Raw genomic sequence first — 19,876 nt, forward strand, 5'->3', positions numbered from 1 at the left:
ACACGACAAATAGAATATTGCTACGACACATATACAAAATGGGTACGGTATTCTAAAAGAAGTGCTTATACTTTATAGGGTTTAAGAGAAGATTAAGAGTTATCTACTGTTATATAGCTCATGAGAGCTCATGAGAGAGAGATATGAATAAAGAAGGAAAAAAAATGCCAACAGGTTTATAAACTTGCAATACAACGACATTATTTGGTCTTTTTTATAAGTAAAATTAAGATTCAAATCTCCCTCCTCATTTACTGTTAATATTATTTTAAAATCCTCACACTTATTGTAAAAATTGGATTAAAAAAAAAACCATATAGCAAGGCTATATTAATGCTTTTGTAAGTTTTTTCTATATAAAATAAATAAATTATGAGGAAATTTTTTTTTGAAAAAATAATAAATTTTCATTATAACTATTTGATTCGAGGCATAGAGAAAAGTAATGATAAAATTAACATTGTAAAGTTAAATATATGTCCTTGATTGAAATTATATTTGATAAATTATAGGAATAAAAATAATTTTCTATCATATATTCTCTTAATAAATTTGGGGGATCCTCAAGTTTTAAGAATTTTCTATCATATATTTCCCAAATACCCTTAAGTCAACACACTTTTTCCTTTTTACCCAACGAGCCCCTGAAGTCAGTCGTGAAAAAGTTTGATAGGGGTAGTTCAATTTTAAAGGATCATCCAAACGCGTCCTATTGAGAATTGGTCACTGCACTCCCACGCGTCCGCGCGCACTTTTTCATTGGTGATTAGCCGTTAAATTTAAATTTATTTAATACACATTCAAGTGGGATTAGCCAATTATTAGAGGAATAAAAATGATATCGCTTTTGATATTTCCTTATTGCTTGTCACCTCCCCTTCATTTTCACAAGTTCCTCATTCATCATGATGCATATTTTAAAAAGGAGGCGAAATTTAGATACAGTTAATTAGATGTTTTATATTAGGTTACTTGATTTATATTGACCAATGAATTAAAAATAGGATCATCTATAAGAGGGTGAATAGATATTGAGACGAGGAACTACTCTAAAGTCTCTAGCGGAGTAGAATTACAAGCAAAATAAAAGGGCAATTGAATTAATTATCAACACATAAATTTAGATTACTCCTACTTATTAGACTTCTAATTAATTAAGGGGTTGCTTGGAGATACTTTATTTTTAATGAAAGAAATATAGGAGGTTTGCGGGTGTGGTCACTACCTTTTGCTTACTTAAACCTAACTCAAGCATGACGCGTGATTATTTGCACAATAATGAGGCTTGCCATTGTTCGAACCTATATTTCACACTCGTAGGAATAATGGTTCATGAAGTGATGACTCTTGACATCAAACCACCCCTTTGTTGAATAGTTGAGAGTATAAAATGGTAAGGACCTTGCCCTAATGAACTACAATATATGAAAGCTTAAAATTAAATTGAAGAATTTAAAGTAACACTTAAGAATTTTTAAATTTCATAAAACACTTAAAAAACTATCCCTAAGATTTCCCTTGAAAGAATTTTGTTAATACTCTCGTTTGTAAAAAAAAACCATAACTTTAAAACTTGTTATGATCCTTGTCTTAATATCCTCCAACATGTCTCTCATTCCAATGACTAGTTCATTCCCATCATGCTTTCTTACTAAATGATATATACACATATATAATTGACCCACCTGCCATTTGTTGTATTATTTTTCTATATATAATACATTAATCAAACAACTAGTTAATACAACAAATTATAACTTAGTTGTATGCTTCCAACACCCATTTAACAGTATAAAATCTAAATCGGTTAACTTGTGTTAGAAAATATCCGCATACAATCAATATACTATTGATTCAAAATCCATCCATATGCGTTTATATCAATAAAATAATCCTCATCCACTAGTATAATCTTAAAATATTAACCAATCACTTTAAGTTACTTCTAAATTTTTTATAATTGTGAATCCAGTTAATTCAATTAATAAGAAAACAATTGAATCTCACCTACACCAAAAAAACCTTACCGGTGTTTTTGTAATAGATATGTTAGGTTTTAAAACTTATGGCGTCCTTTGTATGATAGTTGTTTTTTATTATCAGACTAAAACACGTTTTTATTATTATTATAGAGTTTGAACCTATAGTGTTCGTTGATAATTGTGTTCTTTATTATCAAACTAAGATACCAATCGGTTTTTGGTGTAGGTGGGAATTGAATCCCAAAACTCTTATTCAATTATTAGAAATTTTGCTAGTTGAACTAATTAGAACCCACATGAGTTTCTTTTCAATATAACCAAAATTCAAACCTATGTTATTTACTTGACTATAAAAAAAAAACTTTACCATATAACTAACACCAACAAAGCTACCTCATATTCTATCTTTCGCTTAAAAAAAAAAAAAGCTACAATCCCTATAGTTATAAGGGAATGTTAATAAGTACCGTGCGGTTCTTGTTAAGATTTTTCTATATGCGTCTTACTTAAAAAAAAATTGTAAAAAAATTGCTAAAAGTTGAAAATATATATATATATATATAGTGTTACCGTAAAAAACGGCCAAAAAAATTGTTGTTAATCGGCACAGTGACCATAACACAACCCTAGTTATAAAAGCTTTTTTGGCATTTTTGAAGTGAACTTTCGTTGCAAAAACATCCCATTTCCAACATACCTAAAAAGCAAAAAGCAAAAACTAAAATCCAAGTAAGTCTCTCTCTTGACGGTGTCAAGTCACAGCAAAAGTCAAGCCTCTAGCCACCGTAAAAAGCAGAAACAAAACAATACTAATATTTAAGAAAAAAATACTATGATGCCAAGCATCTCACTCTTTGATACGCTTTCCGCTTTAACAACTCTCTCTCTCTCCGTGTCTGTTGCCGGGCTCTGCGCAGAGAAATGGAGCTGTTGCAGCCATCGCACCCACCTCATCACGGCATAGGCACCAACACCTTGTACGGGTTCCCTTCTTCCGGGTCTAACTTCGGGTACGGGTTTCACCCGGAGATGAATTCACAACCTCCTCAGCTTCCATATATTCTAGAGGAAGCAGGAGATCATGAAGAAGAAGCAAGAGATCATGAAAAAGTACATGTGGCGGTCGGTAAGTCTATGGAGCGAGCTGTGGCTTTGCTTCAATGGTCTTGCAAGAACTTTCGGGACCAAGAAATTTGTGTTCTTCATGTTCATCAGCCTTCTCATCAGATTCCTACACTTTGTAAGTTTCTTTGACTTGCTTCTTCAATGTTTTTCGTTAATGGGTCTCTGAATTTTGTGTTGGATTTTCAAATTTTTGACTGCAAGTCTTGTGGGTGCGTTTGATTGAAATTCTTGTGCTGTGTGTAATTGTTTTAACTTTTAAGTATATGGGTGCGTTTAACTCAGGTTTTTGAGCTTTTGCTGAATTTAAAAATGTTCCTTGAAATTCTGATATATTTGTGGGGAATTTTAATTAGGGTATACTTTGTTGTGGATATGTCAGTTAAGTTTACATAAAAAGTTTTTTGCTTTGTCAAGTGGTTGTTAAAAAAAACAGTAGTAATAATTAATAACGAAGATATGAGATGTGATTACTTTCCTTTTCTTTTCTGAGATTTTGTTAGTATACAGTATACTGGCTGAGATATTATGATTTGTGCAAATTTGGATGAAGATTTGAGATTCATCATATCAATTTGTTTTACTTTCCTTCATTGTCGCATCTTGAGTAAGCTAAATTGTTTTTTTGAATAAAAAATTTCGTGCAGTGGGAAAATTACCGGCAAGTAAAGCAAGTAGTGAAGTAGTGGCTGCGTATAGAAAGGAGGAATGGGCACAGACAGTGAAGCTCTTAGGATCTTACGTGAGCCTTTGCAATGCAGAAAAGGTGTTTGTCTCTCTGTGCTTATTGTTATTGTAATTACTGATTTTATGCAGTTTCCATTCAGAAATTTAATTTGACTGGGATCATCTGTATTGTGATTGTTCCATCAACTCTTTGTGATTCTTCTTTTTTCACCACTTCTCTTTGCAGTCTACCATCATAAAAGTGTATAGCCTTCTGTGTATGAGGCAAAATCAGCTTTATGAATAATTTGAGTTTTCTTGGAGTTTGATGAAGCAATAGTACTCTTGATGTTGATTGTTAGTGTCAAAAGTTGCTGCATTAATGAGAAGTGTGTTCTAACTTTTGTTTCTCAAGTTGTGGTTTTTCCTTGGTATATGCTTTTCCTGGATGAAAGTAGAAGTGGAGTTAATGCCAAGTTAGAAATTTGGCAAGGTGCACTAGAATCTAAAGGGTTTCAATTAAGTAGGGTTAAAACAAAGTACATAGAATGTAAATTTAGTAAAAGTAAAAACATAGAAAAATCAGCGGTAAGATTGGATGGTCAGGAGATACAAAAGAGTGAGAGTTTTCAAATCAATAATTCATAAAGATAGAGAGATTTAGAGATTTAGAGTGTGAATCATAGGAAAAGAGTAGTGTGGATGAAGTGGAGAAGTGTATCAAGAGCATTGTATGATTGTAGAATACCTATTAAGTTAAAGAGAAAATTTTATAAGATTGTTATACAAACAACTATGCTCTATGACACTAAATGTTGGGCTTGTTAAGAAGCAATATATTCATAAAATAAACGTAACTGAAAATATTAAGATGGATAAGTAGAAATACACCAAAAGATAGGATTCAAAATAAGGAAATCCTCTTAAAGATAGGGGTGAGTCGCTTGAGATGGTTTGGTCATGTTCAAAGGAGAGTGATTAATGCACCGATAAGAAAGAGTTAGTTGATTCAAGTTGATTGAACAAAAAAAAAAGGTAGGAATCAAAAAATAACATTAGTGGAAGAAATAAAAAAGGACATATCAATTAAGAAAGTAACAAAGAGTATAATTTCAGATAGAATATAATGAAGGAAAAGAATACATGTGGCAGACCCTAACTAATCTATTGAGGATCCATAGCCAACCCCAAAAATTTGGGACGAAGGCTTTGTTGTTGTTGTTATTGTATGTATTCCAATCATACTAAAAGTCAAATTTTAGGATAGTGGTTCGGAGCAGTTTTAAATAAGAGTTAGAAAGTGTTTGGATTTCAAAAATTAATTGCCAAGCCATGTAGTGAGCAATAGTTGGAGAATTTGCTAAGTCACGGGCACTTAGCAGTTATAATTTGATTGGTTTTCAATTATAAAGCACGTTAAACATTCCTTTAAAATGTACCAATATTTTTACAATTTTTTTTTTCTTTCCTTTTTTTGACCTCAAGTTGGTTATTACTATAAAGTGAGGGTATTTTGAGGCATTTGTAAACTGGACACCAAAGAGGTCTACTCCAATTATATTAGTAATGATAATTTAGTTGGAAAGTTTATCCAAAAAGAGAAAGCTCAAAAAAAGACAACCTATGCCAAAGTTTTGATTCCATACCATACCGTATTGGCTGGTACTATTGAAAAATTTTATACTGGTTACTAAACAGTTACAGTTAAGCCATCCTGAAACATTTCAAGTACTGGCCTATTTCGGCTTGTACCAGTTATTCCGGTGTGTTTTAGCAGTTCTGGCCTGTAATACAATCTGGGACTGCAAAAATTTCAAAAAAAAAAGGTAGGAATCAAAAAATAACATTAGTGGAAGAAATAAAAAAGGACATATCAATTAAGAAAGTAACAAAGAGTATAATTTCAGATAGAATATAATGAAGGAAAAGAATACATGTGGCAGACCCTAACTAATCTATTGAGGATCCATAGCCAACCCCAAAAATTTGGGACGAAGGCTTTGTTGTTGTTGTTATTGTATGTATTCCAATCATACTAAAAGTCAAATTTTAGGATAGTGGTTCGGAGCAGTTTTAAATAAGAGTTAGAAAGTGTTTGGATTTCAAAAATTAATTGCCAAGCCATGTAGTGAGCAATAGTTGGAGAATTTGCTAAGTCACGGGCACTTAGCAGTTATAATTTGATTGGTTTTCAATTATAAAGCACGTTAAACATTCCTTTAAAATGTACCAATATTTTTACAATTTTTTTTTTCTTTCCTTTTTTTGACCTCAAGTTGGTTATTACTATAAAGTGAGGGTATTTTGAGGCATTTGTAAACTGGACACCAAAGAGGTCTACTCCAATTATAGTAGTAATGATAATTTAGTTGGAAAGTTTATCCAAAAAGAGAAAGCTCAAAAAAAGACAACCTATGCCAAAGTTTTGATTCCATACCGTACCGTATTGGCTGGTACTATTGAAAAATTTTATACTGGTTACTAAACAGTTACAGTTAAGCCATCCTGAAACATTTCAAGTACTGGCCTATTTCGGCTTGTACCAGTTATTCCGGTGTGTTTTAGCAGTTCTGGCCTGTAATACAATCTGGGACTGCAAAAATTTCTCTTCTCTCCGCTAATGACATACCTTGTTCTTCTTCTTCTTTGTTTTCTTCTTCTTGGTCTTTTCCGACTTTCTCCCATAGGTCATGTGTAATCATTCTTACACTTTTCATCCTTAAAGTTTGAGATTTTTCATTTTGGTCCACCAAGTTTGATTATGTTTTCCAAATGGTCCTTTTTATTTTTGTGATTGATCTGGCCATTAAGTGCCAACAAAATGATGTAGTTTCCTCTCTCTCTTTCAGTTGATATATTAGTCGTGAAGATGGACAAAAGGAAATTTTAAAAACATAATCAAACTTGGTGGACCAAAATAAAAAAATCAAAATGAAAACAATTCCAAACTTTAAGTCAAACGTGTAATTAAATATCATTTTTATTATAAAGTTAGATACCAAGATTGATTAGGGCCACATGGTCAACATTTTTTTGGGCTAGCATATTGGGCTGGGAATGGGTTTGCATTTATAAGGACTCCTAAAAATTACATGGTTTCTAACTTCTAACCATATATGGTATCGACCGCAACGATTGGTGCCACAATATTTTGTTTCCCTAGCCAAATAGAAATGGCCTTTGCTATGGCATTGATAGCTTTGCTCTATACTCTACAGGTTTTTATTTATTTATTTTATGTAACCCTCCTCATTTTATACGGTCAGTTCTTTCCAAATAGTTGGGGACTCTGAAGTATGGTTGTCAAAATCGTGATTCGGATTTTTACAATTCCACCTCATCAAAAAGTTTAAAATCGTAGCAGGATCGCAAAAATGGTAGGATTGTATGTAGGATCGTAGGATCGTATGGGAACCTATCGATCCTACCATTTGGCTTTATTTTATTTTATTTTATTTTATTTTTTTAAGTGGGATTCATTTGGGTAAGATAATCCACCTAAACCCACAAGGCCAACGGGTTATTAGAAACCCAATAATGAATTGAAGTCCCAAATTTACCCCTATGTCAACATAAAATATCTAAAAAACCTATAGTACTTAAGTTTAACGTTTTGGATGTTGATACTAGGAAGGATATAAACGATGAAATGAGATATGACAATAACAGTGATTAGATTAGAAGAATGAGAATTCTCTTTTGGATTACATATTGTAAATTTGTAGTTAGCTAGTTTTTATATGCTAACTAGCCTAACTTATTTTGGATTTAGAACTTAGAATTTGGAAAACATTTTCCATAGTGTAGATAATATTTTGGTACTTAGTTGCTAATTAAATATGTACTGAACTTTTTAGATACATTATGTCAAAAGTTAAATATATTTTATTTCATTAGAATGACATAAAGAACGATGTAGTGTGTGCAAATTACATTTTATGATGCAATTTTTTTTTAATGGATGGATTCATATTTTAAGTGATTATATAACATACAAAGTCACTATCAATAGGTTTTTTGCTTAAAATATGAAAATAGGTAGGATCTTACGATTCACGATCCTAGGTAGGATCCCAATTTTGATAACCTTGCTCTGAAGTATCTATTTCAACATGAGTGTATGCCCTGCATTAGTTGAATTTGCCTCACTTTTCCTACATTTCTAGTGGTAGGCTTCCAATCTCATTTTTGAGGGAAAAATCAAGATGATGCAAGTGAAGTATTTAGCCAGAGATTTTGCTTAAAATTTTTCCTGAAAATGTCATTTACAGGAAACATTAAGAGCTATCTTCTGCATTTCCAAAAAATGAGAATTTCTTAATAACTGAAACTGATGTAAAATTATAAATTCTTCGGTCAAGAATATTTGATTTTCTTTCCTTACGGAGTCGATTATTTACTGGACTCATCTTGCTTACTTTATAGGTGAAAGCAAGCTTTGTTACAATAGAAGCTGACCAAGTTCAGAAAGGAATTGTAGATTTGGTGAGCGTACATGGTATTCGGAAGCTTGTGATGGGGGCTGTGCCTGAAACGTAAGTGGTCCATCTGTCATATCATCGTCCTCTGTGGAAATCTAATTATTATATTTCTAATCTTCTAAGTGGTATATGTGTGTGTGTATTTTTTTTTCCCCTTTTGTCAGGTTATATATATTTTTTAAAGCTACATATATATAGTTTTGGTGTGTGTATTACTCAGATGATAGTAGCAGATTTTCTTTCCGTATAAAAAAAATGTTCAACTTGGATTCTTTTGCTTTTTCATACCATACAAACAAACATATTGGGCATGTTAGAGTTGTGACTTACCAAAATGTATCAGTGAGTTTCTTTTCTGTTTTCTCAACAGTTGCTCTTCTTTGCACTGGGATTTCTCTATACTCTGTTCCCATGTGTTGTGTCCTTTTCATTAGAGTTTCTGCTGGTTGGCTGGTTGAAATTGTGTGTGTGTGTGAGTGTATTCTGTTCTTCCATTCTAATGGTTTTGAGCAGTTGTGTGAAGGTGAAAAAGAGCTCCAGAAAAGCAAATTATGCTGCCAAAAATGCTCCCTCGTTCTGTGAAATATGGTTTGTCAAGAAAGGGAAACATATGTGGACGAGAGAAGCTTCTGAAGTCCCAAATGCTTTGTCTCCATCTAGTCAACCTGAGATTACAACTGCAGAATCTTTGAGATCCAAATCTTTTCAGTACAGTAAAAGTAATGCAATCCATCCAGAATGTGTTTCATTCTTTTCTGATAGATTTACACATTTTGCTGGAAGCAGCAATTTTGTTCTGGGTGATACAGTTCATGTTGAAGAGCCTTCATTGCCCGTCTTTTCCCACTCCCCTCACAATCTCCAGAGTTCATTTTCTCCACCATCTACAAGCACCAGTTTTGAAAATAATTCTCCTGGGAGAATGGTCTCTGCAATTTCTGATCCAAGGGTTGAGGAAATGAGCTTGTATGACCAGCTAACAGAAGCCAAGATAGAAGCTGAGGCATCAATGAATGAGGTGTTTGCAGAAATAATGAAGCGTAAAAAATTGGAAAAAAAAAATGTTCAACTTGGATTCTTTTGCTTTTTCATACCATACAAACAAACATATTGGGCATGTTAGAGTTGTGACTTACCAAAATGTATCAGTGAGTTTCTTTTCTGTTTTCTCAACAGTTGCTCTTCTGTGCACTGGGATTTCTCTATACTCTGTTCCCATGTGTTGTGTCATTTTCATTAGAGTTTCTGCTGGTTGGCTGGTTGAAATTGTGTGTGTGTGAGTGTATTCTGTTCTTCCATTCTAATGGTTTTGAACAGTTGTGTGAAGGTGAAAAAGAGCTCCAGAAAAGCAAATTATGCTGCCAAAAATGCTCCCTCGTTCTGTGAAATATGGTTTGTCAAGAAAGGGAAACATATGTGGACGAGAGAAGCTTCTGAAGTCCCAAATGCTTTGTCTCCATCTAGTCAACCTGAGATTACAACTGCAGAATCTTTGAGATCCAAATCTTTTCAGTACAGTAAAAGTAATGCAATCCATCCAGAATGTGTTTCATTCTTTTCTGATAGATTTACACATTTTGCTGGAAGCAGCAATTTTGTTCTGGGTGATACAGTTCATGTTGAAGAGCCTTCATTGCCCGTCTTTTCCCACTCCCCTCACAATCTCCAGAGTTCATTTTCTCCACCATCTACAAGCACCAGTTTTGAAAATAATTCTCCTGGGAGAATGGTCTCTGCAATTTCTGATCCAAGGGTTGAGGAAATGAGCTTGTATGACCAGCTAACAGAAGCCAAGATAGAAGCTGAGGCATCAATGAATGAGGTGTTTGCAGAAATAATGAAGCGTAAAAAATTGGAAATGGAAGCTATTGAAGCTATCAGCAAGGTGAGCATGAGCTTGATGTCCATTCTTCATTGTAGGGATTTGCAATTCACAATATCACGGTTCCTAAGAGTTATGGTGGCAAAATAGATTTTGGGAAAGGCTTTTAGTTTGTAGCATGTGATAAAATAAACTACGAATATGTTCATTTTCCTGTTATTTACAAACATAATTATGCTCCTTTTTAGTTTAAGAAATTGAAAACTGTACTGATTTTTGCTTCTTGTGAAGTATAAAGTTCCGTCTCTTATGTCTTTTAAAGCATTACTTGAAAAGAATAGGAAAAGAACAAAAGGTTATAATAATATTTACATGCTCACATGATTTTTTTTTTTTTTGGGGGGGGGGAGGGGGTGGGGGTGGTCCATTGGAAACCCGTTGGACCCATGGGATACAATAGGACCTATCCAAACTTACAACATGGATTCTGGCAATTGACAAAAATTGTGCTGCAAACTTTCTAGGACAAGAATACGCTAGGATTTTATCACTTATTTAAAGATTTGGCAATGCATTCAAATGGTGATGAAAATATACACTACAAATAATAATCCGTTATTGAATTAGAATCTTGTGAGTCATCTTTCAACCTCAGAATTTTTTATGTCCTCAGATCAAAGTCTTTGAATCTGCCCATGCACATGAAGTTAGGCTGAGGAAGGAGGGTGAGGATGCACTGAGAACAACAATACAAGAACAAGAAAAGGTATTGGAAGAAAGAGAAGAAGTAACTAGAGAACTACAAAGAACCATGAGAAATGTTGCTCTTCTAGATAGTCGTGCACAGGAAGCAAACCGTAGGTGTGATGAAGCAGTTGGAGAACTAAATTTGATTCAGGCATCCATTTCAACTCTACGGCAGGAGAAGCAGAGGATCCGTCAACAGAAAACGGAAGCCCTGCGCTGGCTTGAAAGGTGGAGACGTGGACAAGCTGGAGCTGCTAACTGCAATGGGCTCATTGGCTTTGTTGATGAATTGCCTGAGTTAGCAGTATTTTCATTGTCAGATCTGCAAACTGCTACATGCAATTTTTCTGAGAGCTTCAAGCTTGGACAGGGAGGATATGGTTCTGTTTACAAGGGGGAAATGTTGGGTAGAACTGTTGCTATAAGGAAGTTCAACCCTCATAGCATGCAAGGACCATCAGAGTTTCAACTAGAGGTAATGCTCCTTTTCTCTCCTCTCTCTATTTCTCTCTACTAAAATAGTTATTGAGACTCTTGTAGACTTTTAAAACTTAGGGATGCTTTTATGTATTATGTTGAACTACCATGCAAGCTTAAGTATTGATTTGATTCATTTGAACTTTCAAATAGATACGGTGCCTCCAATTTCTAATGCCATACTGAGCTTTTTGTGCTCTATACCCTATTTTTTCTACAACTTTCTGTTGAAGGTTTAGAAGTAACTTGCCTTCTCCCATAGTTTTCTTTTCTCATAGAGAACTCCCTCTTTATTAAAGGGGTGGAGTTTACTACCAGAGAGGCAGCTATAGGTGATTTTCAAATACTTTGAGACTTAAGTGGTTCTAAGTATCTATGCCACACCACACTGCTGGGGCTGATGATATATATGTAGGTAATCACGATGCTGATGCCAAATCATTGGGGGTTTCTGATCTAATCCCAGCGCTCAGTAGTCTCTCAGTGTCTCTTTATGTAGAAGTTTGAAAAGAAAATTATGCACCTATGTTTGAGCCTTTCTTGTACATTCAAAACTTCCCTTGTTAGTGGTTGTTTATAAATTTATAAACTATTTAGATGGAGTATATTAATTGATAAACCTTTTAAAATTTCAGGGCCAATCTGTATAATGTGTCAATTTGCCAGGTTGTTAAAATACTGCTTTAAATATATGGATAACCTTTATTTACCATTTGATCAATAAAATATCTGGATAACCTGTTTGTGCCACAGGGGTGTGTAAAAGGAAAGGCCTCTCAATTGGACTTCCCTGTATGGATCCTTCTACATACCTACTTTTTCTTTTCCAGATTATCCAAATGAGTGTTATGAGATGTGTGATCATATGTGTCCATGAACTTTAGTCTAAGAAACATAAGCATTAAGCTATATGCCCCCCTGAAGGAAAAAACTAGGGCAACATTTAGCAGTGAGTTGGTACTTATATTTTTCTTGCTTTGTTTAGATGCCTACTACCTAGTATACCATACCTTTCATTCTTTTTAAAATAACCTTTGTTTTTGTGCATGCAGGTTCAAGTTCTTGGAAAACTCCAGCATCCTCATCTGGTGACGTTGCTTGGTGCATGCCCAGAAGCCTGGTCTCTTGTATATGAGTACTTGCCCAATGGGAGCCTCCAAAACCACCTTTTCCGAAAAAGCAATAATCCTCCCTTGCTATGGAATACCCGAACACGTATCATTGCTGAAATCTCTAGTGCCCTTTGCTTCTTGCACTCTTCCCAGCCAGAAAAGATCGTCCATGGTGATCTGAAACCTGACAATGTACTTCTAGATGCTGATCTAAGCTGCAAGATATGTGAGTTTGGGATTTGCAGGCTGGTAACTGAGGAGAACCTTCATTGCCCCAGTTTCCGCCGGGGCACGGAGCCCAAGGGTGCTTTTACGTATACAGATCCTGAGTTTCAGAGAATTGGAGTGCTGACACCCAAGTCTGACATTTACTCCTTTGGGCTGATCATTCTGCAGCTACTCACAGGAAGGCTTCCAACTGGGTTAGCCGCTGAGGTGCGTAAGGCAGATTCATGTGGGAAATTGGCATCAATTTTGGATTCATCAGCAGGAGAATGGCCTACATTTGTGGCAAGGCGGTTGGTAGACCTGGGGCTGCAATGTTGTCAATTGAGCGGCAGGGATAGACCAGATATGACACCTTCTCTAGTGAGGGAACTAGAGCAGTTGCATGTCTCCGAAGAGCGGCCAGTGCCATCTTATTTCTTGTGCCCTATACTTCAGGTAAGTGATGCTTCTCATTTAGAACTTGAGCTGAGGAATGGTACCAATATTGCAATTAGTGATGGACCTAGTTATTTAGGTTGGCTGATGAACCAATAAGCAACTTGTGAGAAGTCAAACTTGCTAACCTAAACAAATTAAGCTAGTAAGGCTGAAAGAATAAGCTTTTTTTTTTTTTTTTTTTTTAAAACTTGCTAACCTAAACAAATTAAGCTAGTAAGGCTGAAAGAATAAGCTTTTTTTTTTTTTTTTTTTTTTAAATAACTAAAAAAAGGTAAACATGACGGATTCTAACACCTAGTCTGAAAGGACCCATGAGCTCACCCTTATTTATAATTGGAGGAACAAGCTGGAACTCCAACCTTGGTTGCTAAAGCCTAGATGTACTGGGGCTTGACAGTCAACTTGCCTGGGTCTTGAATATAGGGTGCTGTAGCCTTAGCCATGTTTTCAATCACCTTATGATGCTTATCAATCGGAGTTATCGTACATAGCTTTGCAAAATTTGAACCAAGCAAGATTCTAGGTCAGCCAAGAAAACTACTAGTGTTAAGGTGGTGCTCAAGCTCAACTTGGGCTTAAAAAAAGGGTTCAACCATGCTGAGCTAAGCTGTGCTTTACTTGGCTAGTTTATTGTCTCGTGAGTGTAAAGTTTCACCAAGAGAATGATTATTTAAATCCTGCAACTCCATGAAAGCTAAAAAGTCAAACTGCCATGCGTTGAAGATATAATTAGAAAGGAAAGCATCCCCAACAACATATTGTTCACATTGGACACATTATAAAGATCCCATATAGGACTCATATGAGTCTCACGGAGAACTCTATAAAATGGATGACTTGGAACTGCCCATTGCAGGAAGTGTTGAGACAAATATTACACGTGTATACAACAACTAAATCTTAGTCCTGAAACTTTGGGATCAATTAAGGATATTCAAAATGACTAATCATAGTCTTTTCAACCATTTTATCCTATTAAAAATCACTTTTTTTCATCTCCTTAATTAACATGTTTTTCTTTCTTTTTCCCTATTGCTTCTACTAATGGTATTTTAGGTATTCTTCTACCATTTTTTGCTCCCTCGACTTAAAAAAAATCATTCTTCCTCACTGGTGCTTTAGTTGCTCTCCTTTTACATATAACCAAACAATCTCAATTCTCAAGCGACACTCCCTTATCTTTTCATTAATAAGGTTCATTCGTAAACCCTAATTCTAATTGACATATGAAACCTTAATTTTAATTGACATAAAAAACCTAATAATTGAATTGCGAAAGTACCCTTGTCTCTAGAAAATTAAATGACCATACTATTAAACCTCATTAAACTGCTAAGACCTAAAATAAAATACAATTGGTTAATAAAAAACATAATTGACTCCAAAATTAAATAAACTAAATAAATAGATATCTCTCTGCACTTTCCGCACCAAGTACCATAGAGCATAGTTGGTGTTATATCAGTCTTATAAAAAGTGTGGCTTACATGTGTAATGGGTTGCTTTCAGGAAATAATGCATGACCCGCAGGTGGCAGCAGATGGGTTCACTTACGAGGGGGAAGCATTGCGTGGATGGTTGGAAAATGGGCATGATACTTCTCCCATGACCAATCTGAAATTGAGTCACTTGCATCTTACTCCTAATAATGCTCTGAGGCTTGCTATACAGGACTGGCTTTGCAAATGTTGAGAGTACCTTTGTTAATGAGTTCTAGCTCAACTGGCAATTTCTCCCCGTGTTAGTGTTAGGTGGAGAGTGAGGTCGTGCAATCAAGACCCACTGGGTTCATGTGTAACATACTAATCAAGAGAAAAGAAAAAAAACACCTTTGTACCTCTTAATATATGTATTTATGTAGCATCTTTTATTATTTTTGTGTGGTGATTCATTGTAATGCATCCCTGCTTTACCGCTGTAGATAATGCAATAAGAGTGGGGTTCCTAATGCTTCGTGTTGTTGTTTGTACAACACAATAGTCAATGAACTAGATTCCATTTTATATATTGTGAAAGCAACCAAAATTGTGATGAGTGAACAGAATTGTATATGGAGGTGAGGTTAGATTTGTTAATCTTTTAATTGGCCAATATTTAAACTCAAAAACAAAAATGTATGAAACAGCTCATTTTTATTGTATTTTATTTTATTTTATTTTTTACTTCTACATATTAGTTGATATAATTTTCAAATACAGTAGTGCTTGAAGGAGAACGTTGAAATTAAAAAAAAAAAAAAAAATGATGAAGGCATAACAAAAGTGATGGAACTCCGTATATATGAGGAGTCACACTAGTTTTTCGTTTTGTCGAAGAGTTAAATAATGAAAATAAAATGACTTGAGTGTTTCATTGAATTAATTAGGTCATGTAATGATATTAATATTATGAATAAATAATCAATAGTCCCGTGAAATAGGAATTAAGATTTGGCTGAGAGCCTTCGGATTGGAAAAGTTTAACCTTTTTTTAAAAACTTTTTTTTGAACCAAGGGCTGAAATTGAAAGTTAACTCTCAATCCTAGGCCAATAATGGATTCATAAATGCATTTTTAACAATATTTGGGGAGAGGGATGTGGTGGTGAGACTACGGTAATATCCTAAAAGGATGTTTTAAACAAATTTGTCATTCGATACCAGTATTACATTTAGATTGCCTATTTTGAATTAAAGGCATTATGTCTTAAATGGATTTTTAAGTTGTATTAATTTACAAAAAAAACTTGAAATGTTAAGATGTAACAAATCTTAAAATGTTAAGATTAAAGCTTGGTTGTTGTTGGTGGTGGTGTTATTCTTTACTGATGCAACAAGATATACAAGGAAGCAAATAAAATGCCACTGGGGTTTATAATAAATTTCTTATATGGACTTCAGTATAGTAGTCAAACCTTCACAAATTAAACATCATGGCTAGAAATCCTATCATTTGAAAGGAAGGAGAAAAGGCTTACTCTTATCAAAATAGCTTGATGAGTGTTCCAGAGAACTTAATAACATTGTTTCTTTTTTTTTTTTTATAAGAGTCAAACCATCACAAATTAAACATCATGGCTAAAAATCCTATCATTTGAAAGGAAGGAGAAAAGGCTTACTCTTATCAAAATAGCTTGATGACTGTTCCAAAGAGCTTAATAACATTCTCTTTTTCACTTTACCAAGCACAATAGAATTTTAACATTCCTTAAATATTACTATAGAGTACAAATATAGGGGTTTGGCTTGTGTCCATCGCATTGGAGTACTTGATGCGAAATAAATACAACTCATACCCAAAATTTACTATATGTCAGTCTCGTATCCTGTCCATCAACAATGCATTGGATGAAAGCCTTGCACCAAATATAGTACTCAAGTACACAATAACCAGAACAGCCAAAGGTCAGCTAGTTAACTGATTATAGATTACAACAATATTTCAATCAAATCTTCAAAAGCAGTGAGGCTGTGGTTTGATTCTGAGTCTCATTGAAGGGATGATCTTCTTCCATGGACATCTCAATCCTGGATTCATCTTTCTTATCATCCAGAAGTGGGTTAGACTCCCCTGTGGGGTTCCATATGTGCAACTCTTCCTTGTCAGGAGCCGTATTTTCTTTGAAACTAGTCTGAGTTTCAGCCTTCTCAAGCACCTTGTTATTGCACAAACCGTCCAAAGATTTCTCATTCTCTATGTTGTTACTAGACTCAAGCATTATTACAACTTGATGGCTTTGCTGTGATCTTTGAACTTCTTTGCACAACCCTTTGTTTGAGTTTGAAAATTGGTTTTCCTGATTTTTTTGACTGTTGAACTGAGAATTAGACCTTCCAAATGTTGTGAAAGATGGTGATTCTCTTAGAACACTTTCTGCTGAAGATGGCCGATGGCTAAAGCTCCCAAAACCTTGAATCCCTCTTGTTAGCTTCCGAGCTCGGTCTCTTTCTTCTTTGAGAAGAGGGCCTTTCTCAAGCAGCTTCAATATTCTTTCAGCTTTTTTTCTAACAGTGAGGCCCCAATTAAATCTGCATATATAAGCATTTAGATCTTATTACAACTATATACAATGTTAACATAAAAGCAAAGACAGGTCGAAAAACTAAGCTAGAATTACAAACCCTTTCTCATCTATATACTGAAAGCTTTCCATTTCACTTATAACATCTTTGTCACTTCGAAACTCTCCTGCAACACTCTCTGGCCCTTGAGTCAACAAATGCTCAAGTACAATCAGGGAATTATAAGAGACCCTCCAATTCTTTCTTTCAAACTTCAGGAATCTGATGCATAATTGTAAAGTCACCAATCCACATCATTGTTGCACATCAAATTAGCAAAAAAGGAAGACAAAAACAAAAACAAAAAACCCTGAACCTTTTGTGCAGAATTTCTACAATTCTTGTATAATCTTCTAGTTCAAAAGCTGCCTTTGAAATTGATCCCAAGGTAGGCATGTCTGGCGCCCATGGATTTCCACTTGTAGCTTCTTCTGTCATCCTGCAAATTAATCATCAGAAGCATCATTAGAAACTAGAAAGACACCCATATCAGAAACCAAAACAAACAAATCCCATAAAAAAAGAAAAGAAAAAAAAGAATCCAAAACAAATAACTAGTTCCAACATCAAATAGTCAAACCATAAAACCAAATCCACATGACAAAATTGTATAACTGATAATAAACTTACAACTGTGCGGTTGTGACATCTGTGAGAGCTAATCTAGCAGTCCTGATCTTCTCCTTGAAAAAGAAAGAAGCTTGCTTTTTCAATTCATGGAAAGAGGACGTGCCCATCATGTTACTGCTAGTGTTTTTGCTTAAGATAGACATGTCTAAATTGAACAAGATTTGGAAAGTTTTGCTAGATTATTTTCTTAAAAGAGGGTAGAGTTGAAAAAACAAAAGGCACAACTAATCCACTGATACAACAAAACCATCGCCTAATATATTAGGCAAATATCCATAATTCAAACAATGTTTTGCTTTGCAGATGTAATAAGAAAGAAACAAATAAAATGACAAATTCAATGATAGTCTTCAAAATCAGGCGAAGATTTCAAAGGGGAGAAATTTTGAGTGGATTTTAGGCAGGAAAAAAAAAAAAAAAAATTGTGGGTCAATTTAGAGGTGATGGTGTGTAAAGATCTAATTAGTCCCTATAGTCTTTGGAGTTTAAAATTTAAGAATGATGTTATGTCAACATCTCTATAGTCAACTAGACAGCGGGTGTTTCGGTTTGAATTTGAAATGGTCGATTACTAATTCCAAGTAAGTAATTCTACTTCCACGAAAAGAAAATTAAAAATAAGAATAGCATGTGACCTATTTTATCTCTACATTTTTTTAGAGAATTGAGGAAGTTGGTTATAACTTCAAAAATTGTTAAAAATACTTTTAATCTAATTAGATAATTCTTATTTTTAAAAAATAAAAAATTGGGTTAAAATTGTAATTCAACAAAATTAAAAAAAAAAAAAAAACTGAGAAACTTTCTTTCCTAAAAATTAGCACACTTTCTGTTTAATTATATCTCACACATGTTTAATACATATATATATATATATATATTTAAACTAACACACACTAAATCCAGCAGTTTACTCTATTTTTAATCCTAAATTTTAGTTTCTTAAAAATTCATTCATCATTCCTTTGTAAAATTACATTAAACTCAAAATAAAAAAAGAGTATCATCGCACGTGTAGAGAACATGTGATTAGGCTAGTTATAATTATTTTGGTGAGATGAAAATTATATATATATATATATAAAGGGAAATGCTAACGAGTGTCCTTAGGGCACTGGTTAGTAATTTATTTAAAGAAAGTTTTTATGGGAAATGAAAAAAAAGTAATTAATATTTTGACAACTTTTTTCATTTCTCATAAAAGTGGTATTAAAATTTTCCTAAAATAAATTATTAACGAGTGCTCTAAGGGCACTAATTAGCATAACCCATATATAAAATAGATCCAAAGTTGGAAGAAAGTGAATTGGAACCATAGATGCCTCTATAGGAAATACTATAAGGTATAAGTTGAGTAACAAGACTCTCAGTGATATTGAAGAAGTTGGATTTACACTTGTTGTTGGTATTCTTAAACAATAAATCTAGTGACACAAAATTTTTCACTATTACTAATATTACTTGTTATAAGTGATGTATAATAGAAGTGATGTTAATAATGGCTCTAATTACAACTTACTAGTATGTAATCCATGTTGACGCACAAGAATGATGAATTGTAACGGTGCTATTGATGTTAGTTTGGGTTATTAAATATATAGGGCATTAGTTTGACCAGAACATTTGAAGGTACTAAAATAATTTTTCCTTACAATTTTAATGATATTTGTTACGCCAAGTTTCTCATTATACTGCTGTTATGTATATAATTTTGAAAATCACTATTAGACACTACATATACAATATCAATTCACTATCAGTGTCCATGAAATTATACTAAATTTAACACAAAATAAAAGAATAAACTAGTTCAATAGTATCTTCTAATTGAAGGGGGATAGGTACATGGAATCGTTTAGTTCAATTATAATTTGTTACATTCAAGATCTTCACATACAAAATATTTAAATAGAAACAATATAAAAAATAAACTTGTAGGGATAAGGGGCCCAAAAGTGTATATATATATATATATATATTGGGCATTGGACCTTGGCCAAGGATGTTGAGTAGTCTGAGGACATATAAACAGTATTGAAGATGTAAGACTCAGAGCTTCATGAGTAAGCTACAAATGAGAGGGTTGGGGAAGGTAGGCCGAAGAGGAATATCCCCTCGGCTATATGAAACAA

General features: G+C 33.9%; 2 protein-coding genes across 2 annotated transcripts; one reads left to right on the forward strand and one right to left on the reverse strand.

Moving 5' to 3' along the window:
• The first annotated feature begins 2,729 nt into the window (after nt 1–2,729).
• On the forward strand, nt 2,730–15,230 carry LOC112005428 (U-box domain-containing protein 33). Its single transcript, XM_024037674.2, has 7 exons — nt 2,730–3,222; nt 3,752–3,870; nt 8,196–8,305; nt 9,569–10,136; nt 10,747–11,295; nt 12,350–13,072; nt 14,585–15,230. Exons 1-7 carry the CDS (start codon nt 2,904–2,906, stop codon nt 14,765–14,767), a joined length of 2,571 nt encoding a protein of 856 aa, XP_023893442.2. The 5' UTR covers nt 2,730–2,903; the 3' UTR covers nt 14,768–15,230.
• A 943-nt stretch (nt 15,231–16,173) lies between these two features.
• On the reverse strand, nt 16,174–18,150 carry LOC112005435 (uncharacterized). The gene is made up of 4 exons (XM_024037680.2): nt 17,745–18,150; nt 17,431–17,553; nt 17,175–17,336; nt 16,174–17,081 (listed from the first exon to the last, which is right to left on the reverse strand). The coding sequence occupies exons 1-4, from the start codon at nt 17,885–17,887 to the stop codon at nt 16,499–16,501; spliced, it is 1,011 nt and encodes a 336-aa protein (XP_023893448.1). The 5' UTR covers nt 17,888–18,150; the 3' UTR covers nt 16,174–16,498.
• Between the last annotated feature and the right edge of the window lie 1,726 nt (nt 18,151–19,876).

This window comes from Quercus suber, unplaced genomic scaffold (assembly GCF_002906115.3).
Source record: "Quercus suber isolate HL8 unplaced genomic scaffold, Cork oak 2.0 scaffold_35, whole genome shotgun sequence".
NCBI lineage: Eukaryota > Viridiplantae > Streptophyta > Magnoliopsida > Fagales > Fagaceae > Quercus > Quercus suber.